The sequence below is a fragment of the Carassius carassius genome, chromosome 21 (genome assembly GCF_963082965.1).
Source record: "Carassius carassius chromosome 21, fCarCar2.1, whole genome shotgun sequence".
In the NCBI taxonomy this organism is placed as follows: domain Eukaryota; kingdom Metazoa; phylum Chordata; class Actinopteri; order Cypriniformes; family Cyprinidae; genus Carassius; species Carassius carassius.
In genome coordinates, this window is record NC_081775.1 from 19,875,203 (window position 1) to 19,891,348 (window position 16,146).

The 16,146-nt window shown below is 36.4% G+C and overlaps 1 protein-coding gene across 2 annotated transcripts; it reads right to left on the reverse strand.

Annotated features, from left to right (window-relative positions):
* Nucleotides 1-289: 289 nt before the first annotated feature.
* Nucleotides 290-16,112, reverse strand: LOC132097769 (mitogen-activated protein kinase 14A-like). Of its 2 annotated transcripts, none has more exons than XM_059503690.1 (12): nucleotides 15,888-16,112; nucleotides 12,673-12,802; nucleotides 11,747-11,805; nucleotides 6,186-6,297; nucleotides 6,017-6,046; nucleotides 5,468-5,515; nucleotides 5,261-5,375; nucleotides 4,582-4,653; nucleotides 2,839-2,918; nucleotides 2,021-2,099; nucleotides 1,520-1,693; nucleotides 290-1,212 (listed from the first exon to the last, which is right to left on the reverse strand). In XM_059503690.1, exons 1-12 carry the CDS (start codon nucleotides 16,004-16,006, stop codon nucleotides 1,145-1,147), a joined length of 1,086 nt encoding a protein of 361 aa, XP_059359673.1. In that variant the 5' UTR covers nucleotides 16,007-16,112; the 3' UTR covers nucleotides 290-1,144. The 2 variants fall into 2 exon arrangements, with proteins under 2 accessions (XP_059359673.1, XP_059359674.1); XM_059503691.1 differs by lacking the exon at nucleotides 2,839-2,918 and adding an exon at nucleotides 3,751-3,830.
* Nucleotides 16,113-16,146: the final 34 nt, after the last annotated feature.

Below are 16,146 nucleotides of genomic sequence, written 5' to 3' on the forward strand. Positions count from 1 at the left end.
AATGTATGTGCTTTTCGCAATTATTCATCGAAAGGTGTGACAGAAATAGCCAGACGATCGCATCTTAACACGAAAACAAAGAATGCGTCATGGTAGCCATAGTTACAGCGGTTACTATTGTAAATTATGTTTTCTGTGGTAATTTTTTTTATAAGAGATTAAAGAAATTCTTGAAGGCGCATTGGTCATAAAATACATTTTTAAATGAAATCCAGACCTAGGGTGGAGAAGGTCAATGACCTCACTCTCTATTGATAAACATAAAACGATCAAAACAAAGAAGCAGAAGTTTCAGAAAAATATCGGCCTTTATTTTCCGTAAACAATGGTGTGTTTGATTCATTGTGTTCTATGTCAGGTGTTTTTCAGGTTAATAAATACCACCTCAACAGTATATAAATATTTTACTCTACTTTCATATTTGAACATTCAATTAATAGCATTTTAAAAACAGCTATTGGAGGCATTATCATGTCGCATACAGTTCATAGTAGTAACCTCAGACAGAAAGACAAACAGACACTTTCCCTCCCTAGGAAACACACACAAACAATGTGAAAAAGATCAGTAATAAAACCGCTACAGATTCGAAAAGGTTTATAGAACGTATATTTACAATCAGCCTAAATGTATCACCAATACCCAATGCAACAATTTACATTTCTCATCCTAGCTCTATCAAAGTACACGCCAATAAATCCCATCTTTATGAAAACTGATTAAGGAGCAACATACTTTCATTCTTTAAATACAATGCTCATTATATCATTGGAAAAATATATGAACAGAAACTAAATGAACAATGTTTTCTGAACATTTTAAAAGTACTGCAAATGTAATGCACTGTACACAAAGAACATTATGACAGCACAACTAAGACATTTCAGGGAGATGTTACATTTACAAATGGATTAGCATGAATAAAATTGTTGACAGTATTACTATCAGAATCTTTTGAAGAGATTCTATGTGTGAAATAAGGATTTTCCATGACATCTATTCCTTCTGTCTGGCCCAGCAGACATCATAAAAAAGAAAAGAAACAGTCAAACAACCTACTGCCTGGCTGATTACAATACTGCAAAATGACAGCATTTACTCTAAAAGTAGTACAGTTGGTTTGATTGCCATCCAGAAGAGAAGGTCAAGATTCCATTTCATCTCCTTCAAAGACTGGCGGCTCAAAACTTATCACCTCTTCATATGTCTGACCTGAACAGGAACAGAAACCAACATTTAAGGTTGTGACTGCAATATAAATTAAAACATAAATCTAGATTATCCGAACTGATACATATTTATATTAGATGAAAAACAACTTTACAAATAGAAATAGTGCCTAGGCTACTGTCGAAGCAATAAAAATACTGATATTAATAAAACCTAAAATGATCTAAAACAAAAATGAAAATACCTCAATATTAACTCAATGCCTCAAGTGAACAAACCTGCTAAAATTGCTTACTAAAATTGCTTAAAGCACTTTTTCTTATAAATGGAGCAAAAACTTTTGACTCACGTTTCCACTCTTCAATATCAAGCTCTTGGCTCTCAAAGCTCTGGTCGAAAGGCTCTGCCTCGGGTTCATCATCTGGGTCATGGTACTGAGCAAAGTACGGGTGAGCTAGAGCCTCCGCTGCCGTGATGCGCTTATCCGTGTCCAAGACCAGCATCTTTTCTAGAAGGTCCACAGCTAAAACAAAAATAATTAAATATTTAATCAAAAACAAATACCTTCAGCTTTTTTTCTCTAAATATTTCATTGCTCTGTTTGTGTACACTTACACTAAATATACCAACACTCTATTTGCACATGCACAACCATTAAAAATAATTTTGTTAGGGTTTTTTTTGGTATTCAGCAAGGATGCATTACATTTATCAAATGTGACAGTAAGGACAATTAGAATGTTTCAAATTCTGTTTTCTGAACTTTCTGTTCATCAAGAACAGAAACATGTATCACTACATGTATCACTTTTTCCACAAAAATAATAAGCAGCACATCTGCCACTTTTACCTAGTGGATTAGCTCCGATAAACACGTCAGCAAAACTCCTCTTGGGCATCTGAGGAAGTGAGTTGATGTAAGTACGAGCCTGTGGAAATAACCAGGTGAACCATGAGCAGTCAGGTAATGAAATAACATTGATTACAGTCATCATCAAGGTAGTAGCTATACTCATTTAAAGTTAATTATTAATATTACAATTCTTGACTTGATCACCATGACAACTGCTTGTGTTTCGCACATTGCTAACCCTGTGAATCATAACATTGTGGTGTTAGTATGCAGTGCTATTTGAATAATGCAGCAAACACACAGCTTCAGAAGGGAGAGGGGTCTGTGATGTGCTGGTGATGACAGACAGTGATTTCAGCTCGCATGGATCAGTGAATAACTGCATGACAGCTCAGCCGCAAGCAGTGAGCAAAGGAGAAAGTGGAGAAGATAAAGGAACTCTATTGGGTTGCCTTTATTACCACTATTACTTTTGCTTGTATTCTTCAAATAAAATAATGGTTTAACTGGACTTGAAAAATGTTCTAATGAATATTCTATCAGCTTGCTCTGTTCCCCTAATCTGATTGGCTGAGTGCGTTTTCAGTCCAACATCACTATTTGTATGTTTGGAAGTGGAGTGATTATAGAAAGCATGGCTGTGCTTATCTGGGACATACAAAATTCTCTCTTGATCGTGGGATATCGCTTTATTATATGTTAATAGTACTTTTTAAATACTTCTTAATGCAGTCCCTATTTCCAAAATGAGGTCTGCTAATTAAAGGGCATGATGGGTATTCTGCAAACAAGGGGCTGGGCAACATCGAGCTCACCTCATGGCTAGGCATCCTGCTTATTAGAGAGGCAGGCGGAGTTCCTGTAAGTCGCATTATCTGTTGAAGCTGGTTTATATCTTTGAAGGCTGGGTCAAGGAGCTCACGGTCAACAAGTTTAGTAAAAATGCTAATTTGTCAAATGCTATGTAGACATTATATATTGTGTTTCTCCACTGCTCTAAGGAGAGAAACATGATCAAAGAAGGAGAGAGCAGAAATTGGCATGCAAAATGTGTTCATATACAGCAGAGAAGCATGTCATGCTTGAGAGATTTTGAAAGGATTCAAATCAGTTTAGAAATACATCAGCAGAGCAAGAAGACAAAACTCAGGCTTGTTATTTTCAGAATGATTCAGTCCCAAACAGAACCTCAAATCAGTCTTTTATCTAAAAGTGAAGCCAAAAGGTCAACGTTTAGTTAGAGAACACTGGAGAAGCATACTTTTCAATTAGCGACAACCAACACACATTCCCTGTAGGAAAATCCAGCTTATAGTGTTAACTGTATTTTGATTTCTCACTGGTCCAAGCAGATCATTAGCTGGTCATCCAGCCAACATGTCTCAAAAACTAGCTTTCTCACTTTAAGATCTGGTAACTAGTCTTGTAGATGGTCTTTTTTTTAATGGGGGGGAGGGGTCAGTATTTATTTACTTATTTAAGAAATGAGTACTTTTATTCAGAAATTATTCATAAAATGACACATATACATATATATATAAAATAGTACAAAATTATTATTGCAATAAATACTGTTCTTTTGAACTTCCTATTCAAAGAATCTTCATCCAGCCTGGACCAGAGAAAAGCTATTACAGCTGCAAGCTTCAAATGGATTTTCCACTTTGAAAATCAACACAGACAGGTGCTTTTAGCAAGTACACACTTCCTAAATATATCAAACTCACAGACTCAGATGAAATTTTCATTAACAGCTCAGGACCTGGAGTTCCAACCAGAAGCATAATAAGCTTCAACTGATCGATGTCTAATAAAGTGAGATGAAGGAAAACTAGTGTGGCCACAGGCAACAAAAACAAAGCTGGAAACGCTTATTCTGCTTTCCTGTGTACTTAAAGAACAGGAAAGCATAGACGCTTCAGTCACATCTGTGGAAAGACGAGCAAGCTGAATATTATCAGCCTGCCCAGCAAAAGCAAGACAGAAGAAGCTGCACAGGTGCGCTTTTGACTGTAAGAGGGGGAAAATATTTGGCAAGTATTTCTGTTCCCAGATGCATTTAGAGTGGCAGCCGTTCAAGATACAGTGTGTCAAATATGCAAAGCCAGAGGCGAAAACACACTGCAAAAGCCGAAACCTGAAAACATTTGTCATTGGAAATTAGAATTGAGAAAGAGGCATGTAATTTCCTGCAGGGCAGTTTATTGCATTCTCATAATGATGGATGATATATCCTTCCAATCACTGTTGTGTCTTGGGCCGCAGCTTTAGTTTAAAGGCAGAGCTTAAGCAGAAAGGACAAAAGTTCAGTTTAAGACAAGAGCTTCTGCCGTAGCACAAATACACACTGCAAGGACAAAACAAAAAAATTGGGAGAAACATAGAAAACAAATTATAATGTGGTGTTGAAAAAACATTTATCCATAATTTGTATACATTAAATCAGCATGAGAGCTAATGCGCACTTAAAAGTACTAAATCACGCATTGGAGCCATGGTGCAATTTACAGAGAATTCTTTGCAGGTCAGCGAGGGGGGAAATGAGAGGAAAAGGATACGATCTGTGCCAGGAAACAGAGTCCTGCCTGTCAACAGCTCAGCCATGATGCAGCCCACTGACCAAATGTCCACTGAAAAGAAATCAAGAAACAACATTACTGGAGAGGCAGCAAGCACATGTTCACTCTCTTGTGTCCTGACCCAGTTATGACGCATAGAGCTGTACAAATGGCACGGATCAACAGCCACAATCCTCATTTAGGCAGAACCATCAAGATTTGGCCAGTCAGTTTGCTTGGTATTTGTCATAACTACACTCCCACTCAAGCATTTGGGGTCAGTAAAATTATTTTTAATCTTGCTTCTTTTAGCAAGGATGAATGACAGTGAAGACATTTACATTATAGAAATGTAAATTATATTTCAAATAAATGCTGTTCTTTAACATTTATATTTAAAGAAACCTAAAAAAATGCATTAAGCAGCATAACTGTTTTCAACATTGATATTATAGAAAAAATATTTCTTGAGCACCAAATCAGCATTTTAGAATGACTTCTGAAGGATCATGTGACAATGGAGTCTGGAGTAATGCCTGTTGAAAATTCAGCTTTAATAATTGCATTTAAAAATATACTTGTGCATAAGAGATCGACACCGATTTTGAAAAGCAGTTTTCTCCACTGATTCAAAATGAGTTGAATTGTATTGCATCAGATGTGGGTGTAGCTGTGTTACCTGTCATGTTGTAGTGCATCCAGTTAAGCATGATCTCTGGAGCACGGTACCACCTTGTGGCCACATACCCTGTCATCTCATCATCTGTGTGTCGAGCCAGACCGAAGTCAAGGATCTGATATACAAAAAAGAGAGGCGGCGGCTATTTATGTTTACAGGCAAGCAAAAGTATAACTAAAATAATAATAATAAAAAAAAGACACTCACCTTAAGTTCACAGTCTTCATTTACTGCCAGATTACTGGGTTTCAAATCCTAAGAAACAATTAGTTTACAGTTTCTTTATACCACAACAACCAACTGTTTTAAATGAATATTTGCATCAATTTATGAATTACATGTATAGATTAAATTTCAAGTTCATTAAAACAAATAAAACTGTATATTTTTAAAAAGCAATGTGTGAACACATTGAATTAAACGAATACATTTTAAAACAAAAACATTATCTGAGCTGTAATGCTGTCAAAATCTTTTAAATTACCTATGTTACTTCTGTGGAGCAGAAACTAATTAAAAAAAATGAAATCACAATTATCTTCTGTGGTAATCGACAGTGAAAATAACACATACTATTCCTTTAAGACAGAACTAATTTCTAGCAATTTCTAGCTTTAGTCTTTGCACAACAGCAGGCCTGAGCATGCAGCAATGGTGATGCCAGGGAGAATTTGCTCCACACGGCAACAAACACAACATTTTTTAAGGTGGAAAAAGCCTGCAGGCCATTTCTTAAATGCCTGAGCGAACACTTACCCTGTGAATTATATCAGCCGAATGGATGTACTGGTAAAATTAAAAGAAAAATAGGGGGGAAAAGGCTAAGTTAAGTGAGAGAATCAAGTTCCAGATTAAGTCTTATTTACATTAGATTTAAGAGCTTCCTGTTTGTGTTTGTTACAGGATTGAAAATGTGCAGTTTCACCTTAAGCCCTCGCAGGATCTGGTAAATAAGGAACTGAACATGATCATCGGTCAGCTTCTGACACTTCACAATATTGTTCAGGTCAGCACCCATTAGATGAGTCACCAGGTACCTGCCAAACAGAACACAGGAATGTTAGTCTCCTGCCAACTGTTGAACCTGGTGTTGGGAGTGACAGCATAGACTGAAAGGTAGGGAACATTTAGTTCTGTTAATAATCTTGTTTTTCTTGAAGGCCGACTGTGCTTCCAAAGTGAAGCAACAACTTGACACAAATGTTGGCCATGGAGGAATTTCTAACTACGGTCAACATCAAGATGTGCGACTGGATCAGTTTTCATGTAAATATCCAAGGGTAGCTGCTCACACATATTTTAATGATTATTTTGTGACTGCGAGAGAAGAAACAGGAAACCACAGGGAGAAACTAGAGCTGTGCTGATACAATCATATAATCAATATTTCACAATACTGCTTTCCTTACAATAGTGATTAAATACTTTATATTTATTATTTATTGATATGGGCAGTAATATAATGACCTTCTAAATAAAATTACACGACCATTACAGTTTGAGGCCAGCGATATTTTTTGTTTAAATAAACGATTGCTTTCATTTATCAAGGATGCACTAAAATGAGCAACAGTGATAGTAAAAACTTTCACTTTGTTAAATTATTATTTCTTAAGGATCACGTGACGCTAGCAACTGGAGTAACAGCTGCTGAAAATTCAGTTTGCCATCACAGGAATAAATAACATTTTAAAATAGGTTATAGGGCTGCAACAACTAATCAATAAAATCGATTATTATCGATAATGAAAATCATAGACAACGATTCTGATTATCGATTAGTCGGGTCTGCCCACAGTGTACATACAACTTCAGCCGGTCACATCAATTTATCTACAATTATTGGAGGAAACCAAATGAGCTCCTGCTGGAAACAGACATGGTCCAAGCTGCCCAAAACAAGATTAATCTTTATTTTAAGCTTCAAGCTGATGCATTAGCGTAATGGCTTGCACTGTTAGTCGCTTTTACAGATATGTGTGTGCATAATCGGAACAAAAAAAACTGTGTTAACGGTCATATCCTTATCAGTAAATGTCACAAATTCATGTCAGCCTTTCCAATTTTGCATAAAGGCGCGCACTGACTGCATTAAGTTCAAATCTTACAGAAAGAGGGCAGCGTGCGCGTTAAACAGACAGAACACAGAGGCGTGGGAGACAAACAGAACAAAACATTAGTTGTGCTGAAATATCTGTTGTTTAACATTTATATTTAGGTTTAAAAGTCAACATGCAGAGTAGAAACTGTGAAGGGACAGCAGCATGTAATTGTCTGAATATAAATATCAGACACTTTTATTGAATAAAGAAATTACAATAAGAGGAGACTGACTGTAATCAAAGTTGACGCGACGCGTGTTCCTGCATCGCATTACTGTGATTTTATTCGTCTTTGTTATCTTTATTATTGTAATTTTGGATCTAGAGATTTAAACTGTATTCACTGTGTAGCCTACTGTGATTAACAAATTTATTTTAAAAATGTAAGGATTGTGCCACTGCTGCTCTTAACTTACAGTATGGGTAATTAAAAGAAATAACTTTTTAGCTTTCTGTATTGGTTAGACCTCCTATATGCATAAGCTTTTTAGTAATAATAGTAAGCTATTTTTAATGCTATAATATAATTATTGCTGTTATATGTGAAAGGCAAAAATTGTTGTCAAGTGATTTATTTATTTTGTTTTTTTATTTATTTATTTATTTTGTTCAGCTCAGCTTGTCTAACAGACATTTCTTCCTGGATGATGGACCATCACCTTCAACTCAACCTTAACTCAAAGACAGAACTGCTTGTGATTCCAGCAAACCCATCGTTTCATCACATCAAGTTAGGCACATCAACCATAACTCCTTCAAAAACAGCTAGAAGCCTTGGAGTTATGATTGATGATCAGCTGACTTTCTCAGACCACATTGCTAAAACTGTCCGATCCTGCAGATTTTCTTTATTCAACATTAAGAAGATCAAGCCCTTTCTTTCGGATCATGCTGCACAACTCCTTGTTCAAGCTCTTGTTCTGTCCAGGCTGGACTATTGCAATGCCCTCTTGGCAGGTCTTCCAGCCAATTCTATCAAACCTTTACAATTAATTCAGAACGCAGCAGCAAGATTAATTTTTAATGGGCCAAAAAGAATACACGTAACACCTCTGTTTATCAATTTGCACTGGCTTCCAATAGCTGCTCGTATAAAATTCAAGGCATTGATGTTTGCCTACAAAACTACCACTGGCTCTGCACCCATTTACCTAAATTTGTTACTTCAGACTTATGTGCCCTCTAGAAGCTTGCGTTCTGGAAGTGAACGTCGCTTGATTGTGCCATCCCAAAGAAGCACAGTCACTTTTACGGACTTTTAAATTAAATGTTCCCTCCTGGTGGAATGACCTCCCCAACTCAATCCGAGCAGCTGAGTCCTTAGCCATCTTCAAGAATCGGCTTAAAACACATCTCTTCCATCTTTATTTGACCCTCTAACTTTAACACTCACTATTCTTATTCTATTCTTAAAAAAATCTAACTACCTTTCTAATCTTTTTATATTCTATTTTCTTTTCATTTATTATGCAATTGTGTGTGTGTGTGTGTGTGTGTGTGTGTGTGTGTGTGTGTGTGTGTGTGTGTGTGTGTGTGTAAAGACCTCTAACTAGCTTGCTCTATTCTTTTTTTATTCTATCTGTTTTCTTTATATTATATAATTTAAAATCCCATGCTAGGTGTACTGTGTTAACCTAACTGAGACTTGTTATAGCACTTATATATCATTGCTCTTTTTGTTGTTTTTGATTGCTTCCACTGTCCTCATCTGTAAGTCGCTTTGGATAAAAGCGTCTGCTAAATGAATAAATGTAAATGTATTTTTATTTAGATACCCATTTTTGTTATTATGTGAATAAATACTATTTAGTTGTTTCAGACTGTTATTTGTCAAAAAATTACAACAACATTTTTTGAATTAAATTTCTTTGACATTCCTAAAATATGTGTGTTTTGTCTTATGACAGCATTAGTGTTTTTACAGTTTTTACTGTAAATAAATGCAGCCTTGGGCAGCATAACATTCAGCCAAAAAATATGTTTTAAATGGTTGTGCACATATAATAAATTAATAAATATATTATTACTTAAGAAAGACTGTTCTATTCAAGTGGTCCCTTAAAGGTAGAACTGAAAGAACAGATGCAAAGGTTAATTTAAATAAGTCCTTTGATTTTGCCAATGTGCAACTGTACTGACCATTGAACCTGGCTCACAGTATATTTAGACACATTAACAATCAGATTTTATTCTAGTCTTCAACCTATCAAACAAACACTTCATAGTAACCAACAGTATAGTCTAAATAAGCACTGACTCTTGGCAGGAGGGTGGAGCTACAGGTCAAACAGAGCCACTATGGTATGACACAGCAGAGCTTAAAATAAGCGCTACTTAATCCCAGAAACACTCTCCATCCAATAGACACACTCAGCATTAGAGATAATCAACAAATACATCCAACCCCCACAAAGATTTGGGGGTGGGGGGGGGGGGGCAGATCCGAGACAGTAAACAAACATACATCATTTCTACTTGGACAGACAGATGAAAAACTGAAGCAAAGTGCGGATGCCCTTCATCCATCATTGTGCGTCAGGTCTATTTTTGGCAGCAGAATCGATGCTAAATCACCACAGCATCTGGTTTTACAACCTGGCTGTATCCTTAGCATTCCCCACCAACCCACGGCTGCTAGGCTGGAGCCAGACAGCACAAAAAGCTCAGTCTCTGTGGAAACCTGAAGCTCCATAAAACCACGAGAGCCTGAAAACATGCTTCTAGTCATGTAACAAATAGTACAAGATAAATAATGCAGTATTCTGTATGAGAAATAAACGCTAAACACCTAGTGGTATATTAAGCTATACCAGCGGTTCTCAATTCCAGTCCTCGCGCCCCACTGCTCTGCACATTTTGTACGTTTCTCTTATTGCTTCAGACGTTTGTTCTATTTGAACATAAGTGCCCTGCGAAGTGGACATCACAGGATATTCCGCCACGATTCCAGTTCGAAGCGAACATATATGTTCCATTAAAATTTAAATTAGGGGTGCACCGAAATGTCGGTCGCCGAAAATTTCTGCCGAAAATGGCATTATCGTTTTCGGGCCAAAAAAAAAAATCAGGCCAAAATGTCAACCGAAAATGAATGTCAACCTCGCCCCTCCCATCTGTGCGCTAGCGCTTGGGTTTCACTCATGGTCAAGCTGTTATCAGCTTGCTCCCCTCCGTGCTCAAGCAGGTTTCACTCACGGTCGAGCTGTTTGCACGCGTCTGCAAAGATTAAGCATGTCAGCGGTATGGAAGTATTTTAAAGTTTCAGATGAGGACAACAAACTTGCAATATGTAACGTTTGTTCTGCAAAAGTCTCAAGAGGGGGTACAGTGCCAAATAACTTTTCGACAACAGGTTTGATACACCACCTGAAAACAAAAAGCTGAGCAACTTTTGTTCTTAAAGAGAAACCTGACACGTTTCCTTAAATAAACAGAAGTCAAATTTTCTGTTTATATAGTTACATTAAAATTTGCGTAGCACTGCACAACTGTGTTCCCTAAGGCTACATAGGCTTAAATGTTGTTTACAGTTTGAGTTTGGATTAAGTTCTATTGCTGTTTTTGCACTGTTGTTTTGCATTGTTTTGCACAAATTTAAAATGCAATTAAAATTTAAAAGGCCCACTGCCATTCTGTGATTTTTGTGTGCAGTTATTGAGATAATTGTGGATTGTTTTTTCCCCCACAAATGTTAAACTATTTTATTCAATGGATGAAAACTTAAAGAATAATATTATTTATTTATTGTTAAAAAATATTTTAGGTTTTGTTATGTAACTGTAAATGTTAATAAAAGTTTGATGATTATTCTATTGGTTTGTGATTTTTCATTTCAGATCCATTAAAAGTTAAGCAATACATTTTTAAAAGAAGCCATTTTCGGCTTCAGTTTCGGTTTTCGGCCAAGTGCATCCTAAATTTTCGGCCCAGAATTTTCATTTCGTTGCATCACTACTTTAAATCATAATTTATTCCTGTGATGGAAAAGCTGAATTTTCAGTCATTACTCCAGTATTCAGTGACACATTCTAAAATGCTGATCTGGCCCTTAAGAAATATTTATTATTATTATTATTATTATTATTATTAATAATTTGCTTAAGTTTTGTAAATAAATGTAAATACATTTTCTGGATTCTTTCAGGATTCTATACATTTTATTTGAAAAAAATGTTCTATAACATTATAAATGTCTTTACTGTCACTTTTAAATTATTTAAAGTGCCCTTGTTGAATAAAGGAATAATTTTACTGACCCCAAATGTTTGAGTGGACTATTTCCTCTAGTTTAATTAACACTTACATGAAGTCATATTCAAGAAAAAAAAAATCAATCAAGTCCAGTGAAAAGATCTCTTAGGGTGGAAGTAATTGTCTGACTCACACATCATTAAACTCCTCCAGGCTGGTGGCAGGTGTAAAAACATCCAGCAAGCCGATCACCTGCAAGCACAAAGTGCAAAGAACATGAATCAGGATAATTTAGTACAGCATGCAGTCTTGCATCAAGATTTAATTGCATAACTTGGCAAGGAAAATCTAAAATTAAGCGAATTAAGAATTCCCTGTATAACCCAACATGACAGTATTACTATGTTTTAATACCAGATTGATTCTGACAGACAAAATAATGGCTGGAAAATGTCAGAGGAGAGCTGCTCAGAATTTGCTGCCGTTATCAAGGATACAGTGAGAAAAATGATGTTCCAGAGCCCTTAGAGCAAACAAAAAGCTCAATGACAGGGTTTGATTTAAAGGTATAACAACCCACATTTCAAATTGAAAATCACTGGTATTTTACAGTAAAAAATGCAATAATTTACCTATTTTATTTTATGATTTCCAACAATAATTATTTACTGTGAATTATGTTGGGGACCCAACAGAAAAAAGGACTTTTGTCTTGTGCAGTAACTAGTTAACATCCTCTTAATTTAGAAATTCTAGTTTGCCAGCTCACTCGTGGTCATTGTGTTGCCCCATTGACCTTAAGCTTAGAAGACATACTGAAATTTCTGCAAATGAAAAACAAGGCTGTGAGGGATAGACTTTACAATGGCATGTGTGGCATATTTTTTCATTTTAAAAATTAAATTTGCCACTTCCCTGACCAGCTCGGTCTTCCTAATTAAGAAATTAATGGAAATCAGCAATAGATCTTCTTTTCTTGAGGAGAGAAAAACGTAAAAGTATATAATGACAGAATTTTAAATATTTGGATGAACTAAGCATTTAACCTGGGATTACCATACACCACTGTGCATATTAGCCTTGTCAGTTTGATCATTAATACCTGTGATCCAAACTCACATTCTCATGTTTCATATGCTTGAGTAGCCGCAATTCCCTGTAGGTTCGCTTGGCATGGATAATGGACTGAAACGGCCTTGACAGCTTCTTCACAGCGATCTTCAATCCGGTCTTTTCATCATATGCAGAGCTGAAACACACATGATTCAAACATGCCGTCACTTTGTTGCACAACTGAAACTCCAACATGCTACAACAGGACCAAGTTCAAGACAGTTGCAAGCAGGAGTCAGCATATGAAAGGCACTGAATACTTATTGCAACCAATCACAAACAAGCTTTTCAAGGAAAAATTGTTTAATAATTTGTCACACATTAACCACCACAACAATGAAGTATTCTTAGAGAGGGTCATGATACAACTAGTGGTCGACCGATATATCGTAAAGGCCGATATATCGGCCAATATTTGGCATTTTTCATATATCGACATCGAGCGATATGTTTTTATGCTTGGCCGATGTGCTCGAGGTGGGACTTTTGTTTTTATGGCGCTGAGAAAGGCTGCACCTGAGAACACAGTGCTCACGTTCTCTCTATTGTTTATGGTCATTGTAAACAGTTCTGTCTAACACTGACAGAAGTCTGTGTAATAATCAGATAGTACGGTTAAACAAAGTAATTAATGTATACAGAGAGTATTATAACTATTTATTTTATATTAGGCCTGTTAGTAATAGAAAGGTAAACATTCTAATACTTTCTTGTTTGCCGTCAGCATTAAGCAAGTACGCATTTTTTATAATTGAAACAAATGTTTTAATGACTAATGAACATTTAATTTCACAAACTTGCAAGAGTTCTTGCAAACTCTTGTGAAATGTGCATTTTGTGTGCATTTTTATCCAGCATGATCATGTGTTCTCTACGTTATGCTCAGTCTGTGTGAATTAAATGCTTTAAACTATAATCTTGTGATTTCAAATTATGCTGCACTTTATGCATGTGCCCACTGTCATATTCATGTCATTTTTACTGTGTGCCTTATGTAAAATGAGGGTTACCCTGGTTTTACTTGAAAAATATGATTCCCAATGCACAAAAACTTCCAAGAATACCAAGTGCCCTGTTGGTTACAGTGTTTACTTATATATATATATATATAATTTTATAAAATATTTATTTATTTGTGAAAAATACTGTCATCTAAAGTATAAGCATGTTTCTTTTACAAATTAATTTTTAATCCATTGTGAAATGATTTCAAATTTCTTAAATATTAATAATAATTTTTAAAAATCACATTGGCTTTACATTGGCAATTACCCCCCTGCTTTCCGAGATATCGGCAGTCAAAAAACATATCGGTCGACCACAAGATACAACTTTTCAAGAACCACAGGATTTTTTTACATGTAAGCTATGACTTGACTGAGAGAACTAAAAGATCTTATCAAAGGAAATCTCAGTGCTTCTCTTTTTTTAAAACCACTGCATAAGCTGAAAGATAAGCCTGGCACTTCAAACCCAGTGCAATCTGTTCATCAGATATTCAATTACACAGACACAATAAGGGAGCCCATGAAATATAATCTAGATAGCATGGTTGCCTAGCATTTCGACTTCTAACAGTCACTTTGGTGCATAAACAACCTGTCTGCCCGGAGTAGGAGTAATTTAGAAAATGAGCCTGGCCTTCAAACACCTGTTTGTTTAATATCACAGATACCTTTTTGAAAATCATTCGCCAACATTAAAGACTGAGGTAACACTTGTTTTGAGTTTAAGAAAGCAACCAAAGAAGTCTCTCGATGTGCACAAACATGACTGGTTAAAAAAAAGGTCACATCTCCTCAGAAACACATTATGTCGTTACAAGTGTGTTTGCTGATCACAACAATACAGAAGCTGAAATGTGCAATTTTACAATGTAAAATGTCTTCCTCTTTAATATACAACAACAATTTGAAGAATGTTTCCTTGAAAACAGTATGTTGCTTTTGAGTGCTTCTTTGAGCATCTGTCGCCACAATGATAGTGAATTTGGGAAAAGGTCATTTTGCCAATTCTGTTTGGTGGCACAAAAAAATAAAGGTTAGGTCTATCTTTACAGTTGCAAGAAGTTTTTGTTTATATTTCACTCTTTTTTCATTTCAATATTACAGTCTTGCACTTCATAACCAAAAGCCAATCGGTTTATGCATCTTTTGTTTAGTCTTTTAAATTCTTTGTTATCTTAAGTGCTGACTGAAAGTGCTATATAACGTTAAAGTAACTGATTGCATGGCAGACTACTCACGTGATGTAAACATCATGATGGGGCGACCCGTTCCGTGTAGAATAAAAAAAGCTTTTTTATACTGTTATTGTACATTGTAATTATTTTTCTCAAACGTGTGGTTCATTTATTTACCTGTGAGTTTTTGTTATTAGCAACAAATTACTGAGTGCACTTTTAAGTGAGTCATAAATCCAACTGTCAGAAAACCACCGACAAACTTCCTCATCGCAGCTAAACACACCAAACAAGCTATCCAGGGGAATAAATAGATATTAAGACAATAACATCAGACAAACCCAGTGCTGCACCTCATCCAGGGTTTTACTACTAGAAAATTAAGTGCTATGACTCATTGACAACAGCTCTGACTCAACACTGGCTGCGTTTCAAAACCTATCGAGTTACCTACGAAGACAGCAACTTGGCGCATAGCAAGCGCACTTAAGCAGCCCAAAGCGGCAGCTCCCTTGTTTCTGGAGACAGTCACGATGCTTCATCTGTGGGATGACCTCATTCAGGACAGACCCCACCAGATGTCCGCTTTAAGACCACACTACACCATTAAGTAGGACAACTGAAGAAACGTGTAATTCTGGATCAACAAACATCGCAGTTCACATGGAAAACAACTTTACAGTGTACCGCGTTCATATCTTCGACTATTTTAACGTGTACATCTCGTTGCTCATCCAACGCAAAATATTTAACGTTATCACTTTGCAACTGAAGTGGCATGCGTGCGTGCACGCGAGGTGGCATTTGCAACATACGTGATTTTAAATGTTTATAAACCATATACCACACACGTTAAAAACACTTTGCAGCACTACAAGCACTGTTAACCCGATTTTTGTAACTAGCAATCCCTCTTGCGTAACAAACAACAGACTTTGGTCTTATTAGCAAGTTTGCTAACGCATTGCAATGCTGTGCGGGCCCGTAAGAATGAATGGGGCACATCGTTCCGCCATCGAAACAACAGATACATATTTACCAAACAGATCCGTATGCACCAGAGCCGACGGGAGATAAGTTCTGATATCGCACAGGGACCTCCCATATCGTCTTGTTGACCTCTTGTCGATAAAAAGTTGGTCTTTCTTTCTGCGACATGCCTGCAGAACGAGCGCCCGAGGCGAGTTGAGACTTCTGCTTTCCCTGCCTGTGATTCAAGGTGGTCAAGTCTTCTTGCAAAAATCAAAAGTGGAAAGTAAACGACCAATACTCAAGAGCGAACCACTTCGTTGTGTTTA